Here is a 23,470-nt window from a genome sequence, read left to right on the forward strand (position 1 = left end):
TATCTATATATTGTGCATTTTCTTTTGTGGTTGTTTTGTTTCTTTCAGACAAAGGTTCAAAGGCCTCAAACTCTCAACACTGTGACCTTGAACGTCTGGTCCTCCTGACTCAGCCTCCTGGGCACTGGGATTAAAGGCATGTGCCCGCACGCTCATTTTATACAGTGGCAGGGATGGCAGCCTAGGCTTCATGCGTGTTAAGCAAGCATTCTACCACCTGAGTTACATCCCCAGCTGTGCTCATCTCTCCTAAATCCTTACTGAGAGAGAGAAGCTGCTGGGAAAGATACAGATCTGCTTTTTGACAGTTTGGACTGGATCAAGAGCAACTAGCAGCACTGTCTGTTCTGGGTGTGAATGAGTCACCCTGCTCCAAACAGCTGGAGTCTCAAGAGACTGGGATTCTCTCCATTCTCCCTTCCCCCACCTTCTGACTAAAAACACACCCTGTTTCTTCTCCTGAGCTCCTTAGGACTCAGAGCAGTAGCTGCCACTGGGCCCCTAGGATCTCTGAGAGAACTTGCTGGTTCGAGAGGTGTGTCACTGTGGAGGGAGGAGAAACCTTCGGATCAATTATTTAAATTAATTGTATCAGTATGTTTGTGTGAGATGCATAAGATGCACATCAGTGTGTGTGTGTGTGTGTGTGTGTGTGTGTGTGTGTGTGTGTGTGTGATGGGTCAGAGGGGTACAGTGGCCACACTACAGCTTATGTATTGAAATCAGAGGGCAATCTATAGAATTGGTCCCTGCTCCCATCTTTACATTCATCCATGAACTCAGGGTACCAGGTTTACCAGGCCAGCACCTTTGCCCACCGAGCCAGATCTTTGACCCTTAGCTACTTTTTCAGGTCAGCATACAAAGTAATGAGTTTCATTTAAAAACAACTGGCAGGGGAAGCCTCTCCTTTACTCTGGAGCGGTGGTTCTCAACCTTCCTAATGCTGTGACCCTTGTTTCTCATGATGTGGTGAAATAAAATCATTTCGTTGCTACTTCATAACTGTAAGCTTGCTGTGATCAATCGCAATGGAATTATCCGATATGCAGGATTATCTGATGTTCAACCCCTGTGAAAGGGCTGAGACCTGCTGCTCCTGCATAAGCAGGAACCTTGGACCAGGCAAACGTGTGGGAGACCACAGCACAGGACAAGCTTTAGCCAGCACGCCCCCAGCAGGCCAGGATGAGCTTTGACGAAGCCTGAAGACTCGAGAATTCCTCATATACATATGCATATATATGTGTGTGTGTGTGTGTGTGTGTGTATACATGGAACCACCTAGCTATCCCTACCCATCTCTTTTTGAAGGGTAGAACGTGCCCACCACTGTTGGCATTGGTGATCTCTGTAGGACTTATTGGCATCTCTACTCAGCAACTCAGAGTGACCCTTCCCTGCTTTGTCTCTCACACATTTTTCAGTTGTCCTTAGATAGAGCAGTTCCTGTTCTCACCATTATCTCCCGCAGGACGTATCTGTGTTTGTGCTGCCGCCAAGGCGTGTCAAGGACCAAGGATTTGCAGTCCATTCTACACAGACGGTGTTATCTGTGGCTGGAGCTGCCGCTTCAGTGGGCCATGCTGCACAGATCCAATCAGATTACACCTTGCCATATCACACAGAAGTTTCCAGAAGGGAGACCAACAGGCACATACAGTTTCCAAAACTTCACTTCAATGCATGAAATCTTAGTTATATCAAATAAAAAGGAAAGTGATAACTAGGAAAAACTTAAAATATAAACAGGCATCCAGTAGAGAGAAATGTCCCTCTCTCTTCACTACAGTCAAAGAAAACAAGGGGAAATCTGGCAACTTAGAATCGCTCATTTCTAAACCTCTATGCGGTCAAGAGGGGCCATGTGACAAGGAAGCATCCATTTCACGTCTAGGGTGGGGCCTGTGAGATGGATGCCTTGGCCGGTAAAGGTGCTAACTCCCCAGTCTGGTCAGAGCCTGGTCCTCAGCACTCGCAGGCTAGACAGAGAGAACTGACTCCTTCCCACAAGCTGTCCTCTAACCTCCAACGGCAGGCAAGGACGAGAGCATGCCCACACCCACACCCACACCCATAAAAAAGTAAATAAATTTAAATAAAATGAAAAAAAAATGACTATTCAAAGAGACTAAGATCCATTCATAAATGAGAGAGCCAGGAGCTCTGAGATGCTAACACACCTCCTCTAACATCACCCGTGGGGATGGGGATCCAGCTCAGTGAGTAAGGACTTGTCTTGCTGCCACCAGGACCCTAGCTCAATCCCCAGAATGTACTTGCTTTAAAAAAGAAGAAGAGAAAGTAAGGCTGGCTGGCAGGTGTATTCAAGCCCAGCTTTTGAGAGACAGAGATAGGCACTCCTGGGGGTCCCTGGCCAGCCACCTAACTGGCCTGACATCAAGGTAGGGCTGACATTTGAGAAATGAGGTTTTCTCCTAGAGCCCACATGTGCATGCGTATATGTATTCATTCAATCTGTTTCTCTCTCTCATATCTTCTTCTCTCTGTGTGTCTCTCTGTCTCTATATCTCTCTGTCAGTCTCTCTGTCTCTTTCTGTCAGTCTGTCTCTGTCTCTGTCTCTGTCTGTCTCTCTGTCACTCTCTCTGTCTCTGTCTCTGTTTGCCTCCTGTCTGTCTCAAGCACTCCCAGGTCACACAGCTGATAGACATTAGAGCAGAGGGTGTGGCCTGGAAAGGACCTGGTACCGTCTTTTTCCTACAGAGTGACCACAGATCTGACCACAAAACATCCAGAAAGCTGAACGCTGACACTGTGTGTGGCCTAAGTGTTAGACGAAACAGAACAACAGAGTGCTGTCTACTAGGAAAGGCTGGGATGCTGCCCTGGGGGTAAGGAATTCTGAGGGGATTCAGTTCTTAAACTGAAGCAGAGTAACCCAGTCAGAGCCTAACATCGAGGGAAGGAAGAAAAACTGGAGACAAAGGAAGTGCATCCTGTGGGGAGCTGCTACTGGCTGTAGCTGTAATCCTAACAGCAGGCTGAGAGGCTGTTAGGCTGAGAGATGGGCACTAGGATGTCCCAGGGCTGCAAGCCCTGACCACAGAGAGCTGCATACCACACCCACCGCAGTCCTGCATGCGAAGAAACCTACGCCTGGCTCATGCCCATTGCTGGGGTGGAAGAAGGTTTTATATTGCAGGAGTCCAACAGAATTCATTCTTTTTCTGGTTCTAACGAGGTGGTTCTCAACCTGTGGGTCATGACCGCTTTGAACCACCCTTTCACAGGGGTCACATATCAAATATCCTGCATATCTGATATTTAACATTACCATTCTTTTTTTTTTTTCTTTTTTCTTTTTTTCGGAGCTGGGGACCGAACCCAGGGCCTTGCGCTTCCTAGGCAAGCGGTCTACCACTGAGCTAAATCCCCAACCCCTAACATTACCATTCTTAACAGTGGCAAATTAGTTATGAAGTAACAATGAAATTATCTTACAGTTGGGAGGCTGGGGGTCACCACAACATGAGGAGCTGTATCAAATGTCAAGCATTAGGAAGGTAGAGCCTCAAGTCTCTAACCAATGGCCTAGAAAGTGTATGATGGCTGGAGAGAGCCATGCATTGCTCAGCCACTTTCATTAGGATCTAGGCAATGCTAGAAGGATCATAGTTTATTTTAGAAGTACCTGGGGCTCGGTGGGAAAGGGCCACCTGTCATCTCTGCAGACTCTCTGTCCATCAGAAAAACCCACCTGAATGGCATCTGGACAGGTGCTGCAGGTTGGACCTGATGCTACCTGAATGGACAGCAAAGGAGCCAAACCCTAGTCCTAAGACTGTTTTTGTATTAGAGCTGAGAAATGGGTCTCATGGGCCAGTGAGCTGGCTCAGCGATGAGAAGGTGCTTGCCACCAAGCCTGGTGGTTTGAGTTCAATCCCTGAGACTCACAAGGCGGAAGGAGAGAACCAACTTTTTTATCTTTGACCCCCACACATGAGCACTTCTGCACGTACACACACACACACACACACACACACACACACACACACACACACACACAATTTTAAAAGTCCTTTTAATTAACAAAAAGAAAACCCACATAGTTCTCGGGAGCTGAGGATGCAGTTCATTTGGTAGCACTCTTGCCTCTCGTGCTGGCTTCTATTCACAGTCCCACATTTATTTTAAAAAAACGAAAAAATAAAAAGTAAAAACAAACAACAACAACAAAAAAAAAAAAAAAAAACTGAACTACAGGAAAGAGACCCTGACTTAAAAAAAAAGAAGTTTACAGACCCAGGAGGAGTTCTACAAACAACAGATCTGCTCTCCTCATCAGCTCTTAGCCCAGCAAAATGGTTCTCTCTACTATGCTTTCTTTAAACATTTTTGATTTCTGGTTGTTGTTTGCTTTTGTTTGTCTGTTGTTGTTGTTGTTGTGGAAATGGAGTCTCACTATGTAGCTCTGGCTATTCTGAAACTCACTGGGTAGAGCAGGCCACCCTCTAACACATGAAAGCCCACCTGCCTCTATCCCCTGAGTGCGGGCATTAAGGGCACACATCACTATGTCTGGCTATTCCCCATCCCCGCCATGTTATTTTACAGACTCCATGTAGAGACCTGATACTATTTAAGAAAAAGTGATGAACTTCTGGGCTGGGGTGGAGCCACTTACACAGCATGTGCCCAGTGTGCACAGGGGCGTGGCTTCAGTCTCCAGTACCGTAGCAAGAAAAGAACGGTCTCATGAAAAATCTGGGCTGCCACAGGGGCTCACTGAGCATCCAGGCATCAACAGTTTTCAGTGAGTTCTCATGGTGGATTCCATGCTCATTGTGCTCTGGGGCCTGTTCTCAGCCAAAAGCCAGGGAAAACTTGGCCCCAAGTCTAATCTGTTATCAAATTTCCCCAGTCTACTTCTTATTAAGATACAAAGAATAAATTGAAAGTGACTAGGAGATGAGATCTTCATGGAAACTGTAGACTGTATTTTAAAGATTGTTGAAAAGTCAGAGCAGAACAATAAGACAAACACGAGAGGCATAGTCACCAACAACTTCTCCACCTCCCTCCTTCTGCAGACTTGTCAGGAGTGTGACAACTGGGAACCCAACCCCAGGGCAACGTCTAAGACAAGGTGTGCTTTGTTCCCATCCCAGCTGTGGCCTGAACACACATCACCAAAGCCAGAGCCCCGTCTTCATCCCTTACCACTACAAGCTACAAAACTACCACTGAATCAAATTCAGGACAGTGGGTAGGATGTGCTTCTGGAGTGGAAGACGTGGGTGCAGAGTGTGACTCAGTTGGTAGACTGCTTGTCCAGCATGCAAGAGGCCAGGGGCTCAATTCAACACAGCATAAAGTGGGAGTGGAGGTGCCCACCTGCTCTCCCAGCACTTGGAAGCAGGAAGACTAGAAACTCAAGGTCATCCTTAGCTATATAGTAAGTTCGAGGCTACCCTGGGCTACATGAGACCCTCTCTCAAGTAAAATAGCACGCAGTTCATCCTAGAATTGCTTCATTTTGGAAAAATATGGAAGCACTTCAAAGTTATTTAAATCATAAAAATTCTTCTTATGCTCTGTCATTCAAGAAGTATGCTGCAAATGAAACAGGGGAAGAAGCAAGAGTGACTTGGCTGTGCTGAAGGAAAAAATGTAAAAGAAGAGCAAGATGGAGAGGAGGAAGAGAATGGAGGTAGATGGAACCAGGGCATGTCCTCTGGGCTCTGAGGTGAAGTACCACCGAAATGCATCTCCACTGGCATCATCTCTGGGGATTTATCCTTAGAGAAAACTTTGTTTGGGGAGGGGCTGGTGTACCCCAGGCTGGCCCTGAACTCACTACATCAACTGTTAAATCGACTCAGAGATAGCAAGGGTTGAGTATTCAGACTCCTTTCATTTACTGTAGAAACCACACACACATTAGTTACCACAATGGTATTGCAACGGTGTCAGGAAGTTCCCTAGAAGTCTAAAAAAGAGTAAAATATGATCTTATCTGTAATTTACTTCAAAGATGAATAGGAGAGCAGAACAATTAATGCAGGAATATGGCGAAACATTGTCAACTCCTTGGTCTGTGCTGAGAACTGATGGGTGTTAATGTACTGCTCTCTATGTGTGAGTGTGAGTATGTGTTATGAGTGTGAGCATGTGAGTGTGTGTCTATGAGAGCATCTTCGTAAGAATGTGTGTGTATGTGTGAGAACATCTGTGACTGTTTATATGTGTGTGTTTATATGTCTGCGAGTGCATGAGAGAGAATATGAGTGTGAACATGAGTGGGGTGGGAGGGGTGTAGGCCAGAAGTCACCTCTGATCTCATTCCCTGGGGTCACCTTGTTTTCTGACACAGGTCTCTGGGCTAGGAGCTCAGAGAATAGGCTAGTCTGGCCAGCCAGCACACCTCAGGGCTCTGTCTATCTCGTCTACCCCCACACTACGATAACCTGTTCAGCTATGGTTTTGCATAGTTTCTGGGGGGTCGATCTCAGGTCCTCATGGTTGCCCTGACAACCCTTTACTGACTGAGCCGTCTTCCCAGCCTTTAACATACCACTCTACTTTTCAGCATGGCCGAAAGTTTCCCTAAGACAATGATGGCCTCCCTGAATCTAAGTGTAGGAACCATTGTGAGTGTGCACATCGAATGCACACAACAGAAAATGGCTTATAGCACCCAGTCCATGAAGTCCGCCCCTTCCAGGCAGGTGGAGCTGACACCTGGCCCACAGCCCCTTTACCTCGATCAGGGCTCCCTTCTCCTGGTCCTCGGATCGCTTGGTGCTGTCGAGTTCGTCGTGCATTTCTGACAGCTGGTCCTGCAGGTCTCTGATCTCAGTCTGGTGCTGTTCTCGCTCTATCTTCACTTGGAACAGCCTGGCAGGTGACAACAGGAGGTCTGTCAGAGAGGGTCCTGGGATTCTCAGTCCTCACCTAGTCACATGGTCACCTGTAGCCCCAAGAAGCCTCCTCAGGACTATAGTCTAATTTGGCCAAGATGTCAGATAAGAACTCAAACGAATGAAATGGGACAGATTTGCAGGGACATTTTCTACCAGAAACAGACCATATGTTATGAGTGTGAGGATGCGAGTGTGTAAGAGTGTGTGTATATGTGTGTGCATGAGTGTATGAGTGTGAGCGTGTGTGTGAGAACATCTATGAGTGTGGACCATATGAAACATTAGGACACAGAAAATGAAGAAGTGCCAAAAACCATGGAAAACCATCCAGTACTATAAAGCAAGAGAACCATCAAGTTAAGGTCAATCTTGTGAGCTTGATTAAACCGAGAAGCACCTACGAGATTAGAAAACACTTCTCGTGGGTGTGTTTGCAAAGCTGTTTCCAGAAAGAAAATCAGACCTTGATTTTTAGATTCCATGCCACTAAGTTTCACAGGATAATATAGCAGGAAGAGCCTGGAAGCAACTTTGCCTCTCCACAGGCTGAGCATAAGTGTGAGTATTTACCACAGAGAGCAGCCCATGCCGGAGAAAGTGCTCATGCTGGGAGAGACTGTGAACCCTGTAGTGTAACACATTATGGAGGCTAGGCCGAGGCTTCTGGAAACCTTAGTTCTTAGGTATCACACTCAAGGTTCCTAGTAGTTACCTCAGTCACTCCATATCTCCCCTCAGAGCCCACCGCTTCTCACTCACATGCCAGAAGATCCCCTGTTGGGGCTGAAGCTTTGTAAGACACACTCTAGGTACACAAAGGGTTTCAGTAACTATTATCCCCCCTGCTTATACCCTGCACAACTTTGTAAGAGGGGAAAAGGAGAGAGGCGTGAGTGGTATGGGTGGGAGGTGGGAAAAGGACAGAAGGTTCTAGCAACACGTGACTCAAGAAGGCAGAAGGACAGGGCTCCAGCCGGACACTCACTCTTCCAAGTTCTTCCTCAGCTCTTCTTCACTTTCCTCCAGCCGTCTCTGCAGGGTGGCCGTCTCCTCCACTTGGCTCTGGTGCCGGACTCGCAGCTCTTCTAAATCCTCTCTCATCCTTTCTCTCTCCTCCTTGATGTTCTGATGGTTCTAACGTGAGTCAGTATGATTTTAAAATACCTCTGCTGTCTATCAATACTGAAACACCACCCCCCACATCTCCATGTCTGCCTGCCTGTCTGTCTGTCTGTCTGTCTGTCTGTCTGTCTGTGGCAGGATCTCACACAGCCCAAGCTAACAACAAACTGTCTATGTAGACAGGATGATCTTGAACTCCTGATCTTTTTGCCTTCACCTCGAAAGTGCTGGGAGTTCAGGGGTGCACTACCAGGCCTGGGTTATGAAGCCCAGGGGCTGGAAACCAGGGTTTTGTGTGTGCTGAGCAAGGCCTTTACCCTATGAGCTGCATCTCGAGCCCAGAAGCCCACTTGTGAGCACTAATGGGACCCATGTAAGTGTCCCTTCATTATTAAACAACTTAATCAAACCACGTAATTAAGGTTTAGAAGTTCCAGAAAGAATGTGAAATACCCATACTTAGTGAATACTTTAAAAATAAAAACATAAACACAGCCAGACCTCATTTGCTGTTTTTGTTACTTACGTTTACATGTTTTATGTAATAACAATATACGTGGCTTCCTACTGCACTGCCTGTCTCTGACAGTATTTCACTTGCTCAAAGTGAACAGTGTTTGTCTGTTCTGTTGCTTTAAAAAATTCTTTGGCTAGCAGCCACCAAATCCAAAGGAATGTGCTCAGGGATGAGAGGAATGTTTCTTTTAGGGGGTGAAAATGACTCTCACCTCACCTAATATCTCACCTCACCTGGATATCTCAATATGTTTTTTTTTTAAAAAAAAACTTTATCAACCAAGACAAAAATGGGAAAAATGTAAGAGCCAGCCACCTTCATCTCCAACTGCAGTTGCTGCTGTAGTTCAGACACTTCTAGGATCAATTTGTTCTTCTGATCCAATAGATCGTTGCCTTCAGAGGAAGAATTCGGAGCCTGCAATTAATCGCAGAGATAGCCTCAGTTACATGCATGAGATGCTTTTCTTTCTTTCTTTCTTCCTTTCTTTCTTTCTTTCTTTCTTTCTTTCTTTCTTTCTTTCTTTCTTTCTTTCTTTCTTTCTTTTTTGGAGCTGGGGACCAAACCCAGGGTTTTGCGCTTACTAGGCAAGCGCTCTACCACTGAGCTAAATCCCCAACCCAATGCTTTTCTTTAGTTCACTTTCCTCATGGCATCATCGGGGATAGAATATATGAGACAGCACCAACCATCCTAAGACTCAATCAAGCGTCAGCTTCTCCAGAACACTCCCCACAGTTGACTGTGAGGCTCCCTCAGAGTTTATTTTACATCTTTCACCACAGTCTGAGCGACTATGTCACAGATTTCCAGCATGACTAACACTTGAGGAAGGTGCAGATTTATTGGACGTCTTTCAGGCATATTATGAACTACTAAGGTACTAAATTTAGGACACATGCCATCCTGCTTGTGTATGCATGTGAAAGCCCAAGGACAATCTTAGCTGTGGTCCCTGAGGCACCTTTAAAAAACAAAACACCAAACAAACAACCATAGTCTTTCACTGGCCTGGGGCTGGCTAAATAGGTTAGGGTGAGCCTTGACATCCTCCTGTCTCTGCCTTCCCAGTGATGGTATTTGAGAAAAAAACATAAGGTGGATGGCAACTGAAGAAAGCTTCCAGTGTCAGCCTCTGACCTTCACATGCATGTGCACACATGTGAACAAATATATACACATATACACATACATACCTATATACTCCAATATAATGTATACTACACCAAGAGCAAATCCCAGTGAACTGCAGGATTTAGATCATAACTATGTGTACTAATATCTACCCATGCTTACAAGTGTACCAGAGGATCACAATAGGGCAAGGGAAATTCCTGTCCTTTCTACTCAATCTGCTCTGAGTTTAAAATAGGTCTAAATACACCAAGTTTGCAAGGTTGGGGATGTAACCCAGTAGTACGCATAACTGCCTAGCATATGTGAGGCCCAGTGGTGCTCAATCCCCATTGCCACAAAATAAAACCAACCAACGAGAATAATTTATTACTTTAATTCAAGAGGAAAAAAAAGAGTCCAATCCAAAGGATTGTGCAACTCACATTGAGTTAAGAAGCACCTAGGAAATTAGGTATTATAAGCAAAAGATCAACCTTGGGGTAAGAGTATAAGAGAAGTAAGAAAAAACTATGTTAAAAAAAAAACACATCTTTTTTTTGTTTCTTAGATGATCCCTAAAGTATATTGCAAACAAGGTGAGATTCTAAAAGTTCATCAGAAAAACAGGGTCCAAGAGGTAAAGAAGTCAACCAACCACCACAGGTTGTGCTGAGCTGCGTAGACAATGGAGTCGAACTCAACCAAAACAGACAAAGCCTGGTTAACATCTTGGCATTCACGAGAGCTGAGAAGGGACTATAGGTCATGCCATAGGAGCAAAGGTAAAAAACTGCAATGAGACCCACGCTCAGCAAAGCCTAAAACAGCAGCACCTGCAGGGTGAAGGCAACCTACACACATGATTTAGCTCATCAGAGAAGATCCAACACGCTTCGGTGGAAGATAAGGCAATCCAGCACATGTGTAAGTCGCCTACTACCCAGCATGCACTAGAAAATCCTAAACAGTTACAGAAGCAGGGAAAGCCTGACCAACCAGAGAGAGGCACAACAGAAGTGAGGATAACCCAGACAGAAGAGAGACCCAGAAGAGAAGGAGAGCAAAGAGCTATAAATTATATTCTTCAGCAGGCAGAAAACTATGAGCAAAATGGATTCTTAAAAAAAAAAAAAAGGAAAAAGTTCCTCACACCAGTTAGGATCTAGAAACGTGCCCAAATGGGCATCTTAGAAAACAGGACCCTGGGAGAGAACTGTCTGGCAAAATGAGCCATACTAGTGAGTTCTGGGTTTGATGAGAAAACCCCATAGAATATGGTCAAAGGGGGCTCCAGGAATATTCTCTACATCAACTCCAGGGCCACACACACATGCACCAGTGTACCTGTATACATTCATGTGCATGCACACACATGAACACACATATACAAGCATGCACACACATGAACACACATATACAAACACGCACTCCAAAACACACACACACACACACACACACACACACACACACAAGAGGAGAATAAGATCATCCTTAAAGAAGGATGAAGAGGTCGTTTCAAGATATTTTAAAAGAATAAGCCTTTAAACTTAAAAAAAAATTGACCCATAAAACAAAGTTGATGAATTTGAAACATTAAGAAAAAGTGTGTGGCTTTAATCCCAGCACATTGGAGGCAAAGGCAAGTAAATTGCATTGAGTTTGAGGCCAGCCTGAGTTCCAGAACAGCCAGAGCTGCATAGTGAGAGGCTGTCCCCTGCCCTCCGAGAGAGAGAGAGAGAGAGAGAGAGAGAGAGAGAGAGAGAGAGGATGAGAAAGAATATCCAGATTATCTGATATGCCAAATGAAACCACAGACACACACACACACACACACACACACACGCACACACAGATACACAAATACACACACACAGAGATACACAGACACACACAGACACAAACACACACACATATGCACATACATACACAAACACACACACAGACACAAAGAAACACACACACACATACACACACAAGCACACACACACAAACACATACACATACAGATACACACACAAACACAGATACACAGACACATACTCAGATACACAAACATACTCACATAGACACTCATTCAGACACACACAGAACAAAATAGACTATAAAAAATTCAAAATACATGCAGCTGAGGAGAGCAGAATGTGATAACAGTATTCAAAACAAATGGCCAGGGTGTTTCAGATATAATGAGTACCAGAGACCTATGAGGTCAAGAACTCAGGCTAAACACAGGAAAACCATACTCAGGCACACTACTCTCAAACTTCCAAGAGTAAAAGATCAAATAGTCAAAGCAGTGAGAGAGAAAAGATGTATTGCTTTCGGCGGAACAACACTAAAAATGCTGCCTGCTTTCCAGGGAACCCATGGGAGACAAAGGACCAATGTGTGGCTGAAGTTATCAGAGAAAACAATGCTTCTGGAACTACAGAGCCTCGAACACAGGGATGGGCATAGGGCAATCTGAGAAAACAGAGAGATTGCCCACTGCCAGCAGAAAAGACGGTGGGACAGACTAGAACGGTTCCCCAGGGTGAGAGAAAACAGCCTTAGGTAGAGAACACAGACAGACACACACACAAAAGAAGGAATGCATTGCAAAGTCCATAAACCAAAATGAAAGACATGTGAGAGACAGGAGAAGCAGAGGGCACAAATAAATGGGAGATGGTCCGTGCTTCTGTAGGGGCCAGCCACACGAGGAAGGCATCCTGAACAAAGGGATATGCATATCTGGTATAACCCCACGCAAGAGTCCTTGTTTCTCTCTCTCCTCTCCTTGCTTTTTACTAAAAATGTATCCCTGTTGTTATTATTTTAATTTTGTGTATGTATGATGCACATGTGTACATGTGTATACATGTGTGTGCATGTGTGCACATGTGTGTGTACATGTGCTTCCAGAGCAGGGTGTCTGACCCTGTGGAGCTAGAGTTGCAGTGTAGTGATGTAGATGCTAAGAACCAAGCTTAGGTCCTCTATAAAAGCCCACTATTTACCCTTAGGCCATGTCCCCAGCTCTGCCTACCCCACCCCCACCTCTGGAGAAATCTAGCGTTTGTATGGAAAGGTGAGAGACTTAGAATAGACAACTTGAGGAAAAGAAGAAAAATATAAAGTCAGGGGACAGACATTACCAGATTTTAGAGCTTATGCTAAAGATAGAGCGCTCTAATCTGTATGGAACGTACAGTCACAGAATCCATGAACAGAACACAGGGTGCTGGTCAGGGTCTAACACCCAGGCCTTGCGTGCACCTCTGTGGGAGTGTTAACTGTTCCACCCCTTCCTGAAGCCATTCGCAGTATGCACAGCAACAGTCCTCCCTACTCTGTGAGCTGGAAGTTCACTTCTGCTTATATACCAAAGAGAAAGTGTGGGTGAGTGCCCATTACACTGAGTATACGTACAATAGTGCTCAATATCCACTGTAGGTTTATTGCTGAGTCCCAAGCTAGAAATACACTAGGTACACACACACACACACAAAGTGTGTAATACAAACTACTTACTGATAAGTGTAACAGTGAACTTCACTGGAGAAATAGCGCCGTATAGACAGTAATTAGGTAACCTATTGATATGAAGTTTAAGGAAAACTAATGTAGGCTATCGATGTCACAATGGATTACCTCTAGAAAGAGGACTTGCTTGACAGGGAAGGTGCACACAGGGTAACTCCTGGGTGAGGGGAGCACCGGGCCTGTGATTAGAGTAGGAATTGCACAGATGCAAATCTGTGTTAAAAACCCAGCAAACTACACAGTTATGACTCGAGCATTTTACTCTAAGTCTGATCCCAATAAACAAACAGAAAGGTATTCGTTGAAGAAACACCTGTTGGGTGAAGTTCTCTGGGATCCTGTGTCTGCAGCCAGCGGGACCCTCCCTTGCCTGGTGGTGGTGGGGGGGGGGGGGCTAATGCTCCAGGACTGCTGGGCTGACTTTCACCCCCCCACCTTCAGCACAGATCTGTCAGCAAATGCAAATATATGCATGTGGGCCGAACTGGCTTTCCCCATCTAATCCCTACCTTTCCATCAAGAAGAGGGGCCAGATTAAATAGTCAGCCTGGAGGCATCATGTCTGATCTGAGTGTGAATCTCAGGGGCTCTTGTTTCTTTTCTACTGTGGAAGTGATAACAGGATGAAGCTCTCGAGGGGAATTGGCTAAAATCCTACAGCTAAGTGGCCAGGCGAAGAGATAAAAGCAGGAGCGTAAACTGCAGAGTCTTGGCTCAGAGCTGCTGATCCAGGTGTGGGTTGCGTATCAAAAGCCTGGAAGAGGCCCTGCTCACCAACTGCAGGGACCTGCGGGGACAGGAGAGCCCTGCAGCAAAATCACAGAAGTGGCAAGTTCCAGTGGAATGGCAGCACTCCAATTTAGAATCTAAATCAGTGCAGTGGGAGAATCACATACTGAGGAAAGGAAGGGAGGGAGGGAGAGGGAAACAGGGAAGATGGGAAGAAGAAACAGAAGGAAAGAAAAACAAAAGCAAAATCCCTATCAGCTATGCTGGTTCCAAGATAGTCTCGGTCCGAAAAGAAAACATTCTAACGCTCAGCATCCCCCTCCCAAAAGATAAAACTCCAAAATGTGGCCAGCAAAGAATCAGATTCAGAACATAAGAAGGGGGGTGGGGGAGGAGGGACAGAGACTAGCAATTAAAGTCAGACACCGAGTAGTGCCAGAGATCCCACCCCCCTCTCTTCCTCAAGCCAGCAGGGTTTCTTAACTAATCTTCGCGCTAGAAGCAACGAAGGGAATGAATTTTGTAATGTAATAGCATGGTGTCTGTCTGAAATCCACTCATGGAGCCTGGGGATACAATTCTGTCAGTAGAGTCCTTGCCAGGCATACATGAAGCCCAGGGTTCCAGCCCCAGCACCATATAAATGGATGCGGCAGTACCCACCTGCAATCCCAGCACTCCTGAGCTGAGGGCAAGAGAATCCCAAGTTCTAGGCCAGCTTTGGTAATGAGACTGTCTCAGAAGAAAGTAAAAATGCCTTTCACAGTGGCCTAGCCTGGAGTGTCCTATCTTGCTCTTCCCACAGACTGGTTTTGTGTAGCAACTACATAAAATTACCTCAAGAAACATAAACATGGCAAACTCACAAGGCTTAATATTGTCCGTGCCATTGTTTCAACACAGAGTACCTGCCTTCCTGCCTTCTCACAAAGAACGCTTTGACCTTAGACATCGTGTTTACAGAAGGGATACACTGACTTCCCCAGTTCCGGCTGACTGTCCCAAGTCCATAATCCATAATGACACAATCTTAATATCAAGTCTAAAGGCTATGTCCTCCCCAGAACACGCAAGTAAATAAAAGGCAAGAATAGTAGATGGGATTTAAATTTGAATGCTCTATCAAAATATATTAAATTGATATTAAGAGATAGGAGAAAGTCAATCTCAGCGGCACTCTGGAGGCTCGGGCAGACAGATCTCTGTGAGTTTGAGGCAAACCAGAGCTATCAGAGAGGAGGATTGGGTGTGAAAAGAACCTAAAATTATATACATATAAATATATTCTATTATACTAATATTAGAATATATTCATATATATAATATATATATTTGTCAAAAAATATTTTTTTAATGAAAAGAAAAATTAGGTACAGCTCCTGAAAGCTATGTATGAGCAAACTGTATGTTCTCAGGTCAGAATTACGGTGGTATATATATATACATATGCATACACACACAGACACCACCACCCTTACAACATAGGCACAGGCATGCTGCGTGCTAGAGAAGAGAGTAGCTGATACATAAAAATATTCTGTTTCTATAGCAGGTCATGACCTTCGCCAGGATGACTGGCTTTAGAAGTATTTCAGACTTGGGATTACTATTTAGGGATTAGAATATCCACATGCATATAAAATCATTTATGAAGACAAGCAGAAATGTAAAATTTATTTAAATCACAAAAATTTCTAACACATGGAGCCCAGAGGTGATTTAATTGTTTTAATAGCTTTCTGCCTGAAAAGAAGTTTGTGTTCATGTTTCTGCCTGTGGCCAGTGTTGACCTTTCCCCACCTACCGTATCAAAACTCAAGTTTGGGGGCTCAGGATATTTTGGATTAGGACATTTGACCTGTGTTTAAAGCCTGGCTGTTCATCTGAGGCATGGATTGCTGCTTGAGAGGGAATCCCACTTACTGCACCAACAGACAGAGGAAGAAAACAGTCCCTCTCCACATTTCGCGTTCAACACGCTCTGCAAAATACAAACACTACGACTTACTTGATTGTTTCCTTGGGCACTCCCTGTTGCTCTGGACTTCAAAGTCTGGATTTTCTCAAAGACCAGGTTCACCTTCCTTTTGGTGGCATCCTCGTTATCTGTGCCTCTGTGGAATGGCAGCAGAGAGGACACTAAGGGAGCCAGCCTCAAAATATCCCAAATGCTTGCATCACAAGCCCCTGCAAGCGGCCTGAGTAAACTGAGGCTTCAGACAAAGCCAGTGTTTGATGGGCAGGAGGGAAGGGTATCACCACTCAATGTTCACGTCCAAATATCTGAGCATGCCCGATGCCCAATCACAGTGAAGCCCCAGGAAAACACAGTAAGCTTGACTCGATGCTCACAGGAATTACACACAGACGCTCGAGCATCTTTAACTTGCTTAGCCTATGTTTAGGGAAAAGACACCCCAAATGCCAGACTGCCCAACAGCAGCCCTTTGTCTGCACTTCCATAGTTAATCAGACCGGTTTACCTCACCCCTGGCAATTAAGAGATTTAAAATAAAAGTCCTTAAACAGGCACCTGCTGCTAACTTCCGTCACCTGTCTCTCAACAAATCAAATGTGAAGGAAGAGAAAGAGAGGAGAAAGTTGGGAGAGAAGGATGAAGAAGCCCAGAGGAGGGGGAGGAGAGGGAGGAAAGGAGGAACGAGAGAAGGCGAGAGGGAGAGAGGGAAGGGAAGGAAAAGGACTGTATTTCAAACCCACTCTGTCAGCTCTGTCATGCTGACAAGTCACGCATAAATATAGAAGACAGACAAACAGCCAGTGTTGACAGCTGCCCATCTCACGGCCGGGATCTTCATCCCCCTCACTACAGAGCTTCTGTCTGCCTGGTTGGGCAGAGAACCCAAGTGCCTGGGACCAAGTCTCCCAAGATAAGCAGGACAAACACTGCTCTCGGATGCTTGACATGCTTAACAATCCTGAAGTCCAGGCTCAGACCAGGCCTCCCTCGAGGAGAAAAGGATGGACTTCCATTTGTAACTTCCAGTTAGGGAGGATGGAGACTTATGTGGCATGAAAGACCTCAAGGTGGGGCTGAGCCAGCTCAACACTGACTGACTGACTGACTGACTGACTGACTGACTGACTGACTGACTGACTGGTAGATCTCCCCATCTCCGGACTTGTTTTGATGCAATAAAGGCACCATTTAAAACATTAATCTCAGGCAAAGGGCACGAGTCAGTGAGTGTACCCCTGAGTTTGGATCCCAGCACACATAAAAGCTGCCCCAGTGTTTGGAGGCAGAGACGGGCAGATCCCAGGGCCTTGCTGGCCCAGGCTAGCCGAAAGTTGGAGTTCCGGGTTCAGTGGGAGATCTTGTCTCAAAAGAACCAAGGTGGGGGCGACAGAAGATTCCTGACTTTGCCCTCTGACCCTCCCACGGACACGTATGTTGAATGTTCCTGCACACACGTGTGCACACATATTCATACATAACGGGGGCACACACATACACAAATACGTCTCTATATTTTTGTAATTGTCTTACAAAGAACACCTTTCCTGCCCCCTACACCGAGTTTGAAACTGCGTCCATAGAGACGGAGCCCTCAAATGGCTCAGGAAATAAAAGTTAACTATAGAGCCTCAAATATGAGCCAAGGGCCCCACTAGAAGCAGCGATGACCTTGCTCTTTAAGGAAAGCCACCCACCCTTCTCTGAGGTAATTGTAAAGGATCTGCTTGGCGGTCTCCTCGTTGGTTTGTTGTGTGAGCTCCTGCTGGCCCTTTAAGAGATCTGGCGTGGCCTGCAACATAATAAAGTTGTTATTAGACCAGGAGGGTGACGCCCAGCAGCTTTGAACCCTCCAGTGAGGGACTTCCCATCCCCTGGATTTTCTCAGTGGCAACTGAAGGTCAGTAGCAATGCCTTCACACAGCTGGCGCCATGCTACAACATCATAACGCCTGGAAGCCACCAGCCTTATCATTGTTTTATTACTGTTATTACGGTTTTTACTGCTATCAAAACAACCAATGTACCACTTAGAACCTACTGTGTAATTGACCTAAATTAGGATTAGCCTAATTTTTCAGACTGGAAACCAACCCAGTCACTTATACAGACACAAACTTAGCCTCAGAACCTAGGTGCTAAAACTCACTCTATATACACCTAGATGTCACACCCTTAGAGAGAAATGGCTCTCTCTGTACTGTTCAACAGGGACGGGTGCAGAAAGTGAGCCCATCAGCACTCAGAATAACCTAGAAAACATACAGTTGGCAGTGGGACATAATCTGATAAAATAATAATAATAATAATAATAATAATGATAATGATAATAATAAAAATGTGCAAGGGCTGTGGAGATGGCTCAGTTGGTAAAGCACTTGCCCTGAAAGCATGAGAGTCCGAGTTTGATCCCCAGCCAACATGTAAAAGCCAGGCACTGGATATGACTGACGCCTCAGCACTGGGTAGGCTGGGGTGTGTGACAAGTGTGACTGCATCAGTGAGCGCCAGATTCAGCGAGAGATCCCATCTCAAAAAATCAAGTGGAGTACAATAAAGGAAGATGCTAGCCCATGCCCTCCACACGCATATGTGCCTGCACACCTATGTATGTGTACATATAGGCAAATGTGCACTTACACACACAAAATCATCAAATGTTCTGCTACGGATTCGAGACTTAGGACTCTCCTTCCCAGGGCACAATGCTTAGGCCACTCTGAAAAGGAAAAAACACCACTGTTACCTGAGTACTCGAGTCGGAAGGAAATGTCTTCACTGAAATTTTCTTGGCACCAGAATCAGATGTGGCAGCCACAGCCCGGTTCTGTAACATCAACGTGGCGGTGGCTATTTTGATTTCTTCCTCTTTTTTATTCTGTGCTGGAAGGGAGGGGGCACCTGCCCCTATGCTTTCCTGACTTCCTTTGTTCAGAACTTTCCCGTCTTTGTTCTGCAGGGGAGGCTTGGGGTGGGCACCTTGCAGTTTTGCAAGGGTGCTGATGGGACTGTGCTTCCCACGGTGCTCCTGGGCCACTGACCTCTGCAGGAAGACCTGGGATGGCCGAAGGAGGTGTTCACTAGATTTGCCCAGATTCCTGCTGAACTCTGTGAGGTATTCTGTATTTCCCTGGAGACCAAATGGAAAGGCACTATCTACACTTCGGGATCTTTTCCTGTCGTCTGCATTGATCCTGTTTCTCCTCCCAGACCTTCCTCTTCTCTGGCCAGGCTTTTGGTCAAACTTTTCAATTAACTGGTCCACACCAGGAATTGAGCAGGTGTCGATGTCCCGCCCAGTTCCTGGCAAGAAGGGAATATACCTTCGGTTTTCATGGCGGTTGACACTGTCAGCGTGGATGGCACATTCCTGATCATCAAGTAAAAATTTGTACAAGGAAGTGGCTGAAGTGGGAGTCGTGGATGACGAAGAGGACCTTCGTGACCGAGCTCCATCCAGGATGGGTCCTGCAGAATCTTGTCGTCTAAAGGGTAGTACATCTGGCCTGCTTTTCTTGGTTTCGGAGTAGGCCTGTGGGCTGGGGGCTGTTGGGGATTTCCGTCGAGGGGAAAGGGTCTCCTCTCCCACCCCTTCCTTGGCACACCTCTGAACATTCACACACACCGAGGTCTGCTTTTGGGGGTCTTCTATGACCACGGAGCTGCAGAGACGGATAGCTGTCATGTTGGTCTTGGCTAAGTCTTCTGGAGTAGGGCTGTTGGGCTGGGAACCGCAGGGTTTGGGAAAGCAGTTCCGGGACATCTTACAGTTGGTCCCTTCCTCTGTCGCGTTTCTCAGCCAGGGACTCTCCGGTGGGTGATGCTTCTTTGAGTTCACCTCATTCTTTTCTGGGTCGTAGGGCTGCAGAAGCTCGGGGTGCCTCTGGAAGTTGAGCACGTGGGGTAGTTTTGTGGGCCCGTCTTTGCGTTCTAGAACTCCATTCCTGCCCTCGTGGAAGGAGAACTGCTTCTGGCCGCTTACCGGGCTGGCTTGCAGGTATGGGTTTTCTGGAAGTTGCAGTTCCTCTGGCGTGTTCTCCTTCAACACGGTTCCATTGCTTGGATGTAGGGACAAGTTATTTATCATCGGAGATGGAAACGGCCTGTTTTCTGGGAAAGGTATGCCTGCTAGACACCGTTCAGTGTTATTCAGGACTATGTAAGGGTGGCCATCAATTCCCTGGACTCTGATACTGACACCATAGGAGCCTGCCTTTGAGGGCTGGGAATTCCTTGGCTTTGGAGTGCCATCACTGGCAAGTCTCAGGTGGACACCGTATTCCTGCTGCACGTGTTGATATTCACCAAAATACAGCTCCATGGTTCACTGTCCCAGCTGGCAGGAGGAGAGAGGGCATTACATTAGAATCACATCTGTTTAGGCAAAGTCTGGGGTAATTATAAGGGGGAAATGTCATGGTTCAAAGCCAACTGGACACTCTTTAGTGACTTCAGAATCCACGGCTGAGCACTGCCCTGCCCTGCACTCCTTTCTGGATGTCCTTGAGCCTGTGTGACTGCTGGCTTACCAGCACTGGCTGCAGTCCTGGCCTGAGGGCAGGCTCTAGTGTAATGACCTCACCTCTGGCAGAACTCAGGCTCTGGTTTCCAGCCATTCTGGTCATTTTTTCCCTTAGTAGGTTTCCTCACACTTTGTCCTATTTATCTTTAACCAAGAGGGCGTTCTGGTTGCCAGCAATTAAGGGCAAGGTACTTTTCCATGAAAATAGTTAAAAGCTAAGAAAATCTGAGGCTCATCTTCAGTCTTCCCTTCCTCTGCCAATTCTCCTCTCAAAATGCCTTCAGGCCTTTCTAATGAACATCTGGCTTTTAAAATCTTCTACGCTTATTTATCTTGTGTATGCATTTGTGTGCACATGTGTGCAGATGCATGTGTGCCACAGTAAGCACATGACCAGAAGACATGCGGAAGTCAGTTCTCACCTTCTACTACTTAGACCCCAGGTCACCAGGATTGACAGCAAGCACCTTACCCGCTGGGCCATCCAGCCGCCCACCCCTATCTAACTGTGTCTGTGCTTCCTTCCAATCCCAGCTCTTGCTACTAAAATATACACAAATATTTTAGTTGTTTTGTTTATTTTATTAGGTATTTTTATTTACATTTCAAGTGTTATTCCCCTTCCCGGTTTCCTGTCCGTAAGCCCCCCATCCTATCCCCCTTCCCCTTCTTCCATAAGGGTGTTCTCCCTCCCCAACCACCCTCCCTTTCTCACCTCCATGCCCTGATACTCCCCTACACTGGGGGATCCAGCTTTGGCAGAACCAAGGGCTTCTCCTCCCATTGGTGGCCAAAAAGGCCATCCTCTGCTACATAGGCAGGTGGAGCCATGGGTCAGTCCATGTCTTTAGTTGTTTCTTTACACATGGGATTAGAGAGATGTTCCAGTGATGAAGAACATGTACTTCTCTTACAGAGGACTGAGCAACCACATCGGGAGGCTCATGATCACCTGTAACTCTAGCTGGTGCAGGCCCAATACCCTCCCTCTGGACTCTGTGGGTACCACACTCACAATGGGTACAAACCTATAAACATAGCTTCCTCCTGGGAAAAGCCCACTTGCTGGCTACCCTAGCCACAAGGGAAAATTGGGAACTAAAGTTCTTAAAACCCTTTGCTGTTGTTCCACTGCTGGGCTTCACATGCTGGGCTACTGGCAGAAGACACCGGGAAGCCCCAGCGGCCGTGGGTCCCTCTGACTCCATGCACCACTTGTTCCCGGTCCATTTCTTTTCCCTAGTGCTCCTGGAATCAGGGAGAGGTTCAGGGAAGAGCCGGCCCTCTCTTCAGGGTGTTGAGAACACTCTTAGGGCTAGCCACTCCAAATCTCCAAGTCCTTAAGTGATTCCCTAGATGCTGACCCTTCTCGCCTGCATCTCTCTCTGATCTAGGGCTGCATTTCACAGCCAGCCGTCAGCATGCTGCAGGCATGGGGGATTGCATTCTGCCAGTACAAGGCCTGCCCTTCCATTGGCCTTGGCACCATATCTAACATCTCCACCCGCGTTCTCTAGTGGGTCTCAACGTGTTGATCCCTTGACTATCAGGAGAGCTGGGGACAGGAGATAAACCTTTGAACTTGATCATTTTTATTACATTCGTTTAACATGTCTAGTGTGTTTATGTTTATGTGTGTGTGAGCGCACGGGCACATGCCATGCCACACATATGGAAATCAGAAGAAAAACGTATTTCTTCCTTACACTCTTTAGGTTGCCGGTTCACACTCAGGTAATCAGGCTCGACAACAAGTAAGTATCTACTGAGCCATCTTGCCTGCCTTGGCTTGATAATTTTGGTGATAATTGACTGTTTCAAAATTAGTAGCATGTGTAATTACACATAGTGGGCTTCATTATGACATTCTCATACATGTTTGTTTTCCCTTTCTTTGGTCACACTTCTTGCCCTTTCCCTGTCACTAGAACCAATACTCATCCTCCTCTCAGCCAGTCCCCCTTTTAAGTGTGTGTGTGTGTGTGTGTGTGTGTGTGTGTGTCCCAATGGTTTAAATTAGGCCAGCTTACAGGAAGGGCTACTCGTGTCTTAAAACAGAGCAGGTGGGCAGGAGGGCTCTATTCTAAACACTGGCAATCTTACTTAGAGCCATGAACAATGTGTGGTGAACATTACCAGCCACATCTTGACCCCATTTTGCAGCAGCATCATGGGATTCTCCCACTGTTTTTAAAAATCCTTTACAAATCTTCTGTGGGTAGCGCTGGGGACCAAACCCAGGGCCTTCCAGGTGCTAAGCAAACACTCTACCACTGAAGAGACCTCATCCCTGTGGCTTTTTTTTTTAAGACCCTCTACAAATGAACTCATCCACTGGGCTTCTTTTTTTCACCAATAATCTCCTCTTACACTCATGCTGACTCTTCAATGAAAAAAGATTCTGATATTTTCTAATGAGAAGCTCAGCTGGGTTTTAAGAGTCATTGCCATAGTTACTATGATCAATGCTAATTACACTTCAGTCTTTGAATATGGCCACCGTGGTTTATTCCCACTCCAGCTCCAGGTTGGTAAAGTGATTCACATATCTGAATTTCATGAACCATCCACAGTTCACATTTCCTTCCCAACAAACCCCAACCTGACATTTTCTCAAAATGGTATTTCTCAGCTGGGCACCTTAAGCAAACGTAGATTTCCTACCCAAGTATAAACCCTGAATGAATGAATGAATGAATGAATGAATGAATGAATGAATGCGTCTAAGGACAGCTGTTGTCTACCTCCGGGCACCAGGCCTGGTGTAAGATCCTCACACACATCCCAGACACATTTGCCCCATCAGGCAGCCCCACAAAGGGTTTACATAATTTGGCAGTAAATGCTGATCAATTGCCAGGATGCAACATTGTAGCACTTTGGCAAATAAAAGTGGTGTTTCGGAGTGGAAATGAGTCTTTCTGAAAAGGCTGCTTAAGCGATGATAATAGCCTTAGTTAGTGAGATCTATGGGTATGTATGCAGGAACAAAGACTCAACTCTTGGCAGAGCTCAAAACACATGCCAGATGGAGACGTGTCCTCTCTCTGAGCCATCACACATGATCAGCAAGCACGAT

The 23,470-nt window shown here is 46.0% G+C and overlaps 1 protein-coding gene across 9 annotated transcripts in view; it reads right to left on the reverse strand.

Annotated features, from left to right (window-relative positions):
• The window catches only part of Cgnl1 (cingulin-like 1), a 165,529-nt gene that overhangs the window by 100,255 nt on the left and 41,804 nt on the right, over window positions 1–23,470 (reverse strand). For all 9 annotated transcript variants that reach the window (XM_087562162.1, XM_087562157.1, XM_087562159.1 and 6 more), the window contains 6 exon segments: window positions 18,616–20,205; window positions 17,567–17,661; window positions 15,903–16,008; window positions 8,840–8,941; window positions 7,871–8,019; window positions 6,724–6,859 (listed from right to left, as the gene is read on the reverse strand). In XM_087562162.1, the coding sequence (XP_087418288.1) occupies window positions 6,724–6,859; window positions 7,871–8,019; window positions 8,840–8,941; window positions 15,903–16,008; window positions 17,567–17,661; window positions 18,616–20,190 (2,163 nt within the window). In that variant the 5' untranslated portion in view covers window positions 20,191–20,205.

Source organism: Rattus norvegicus, chromosome 8 (assembly GCF_021556685.1).
Source record: "Rattus norvegicus strain SHRSP/BbbUtx chromosome 8, alternate assembly SHRSP_T2T, whole genome shotgun sequence".
Classification (NCBI taxonomy): Eukaryota; Metazoa; Chordata; class Mammalia; order Rodentia; family Muridae; genus Rattus; species Rattus norvegicus.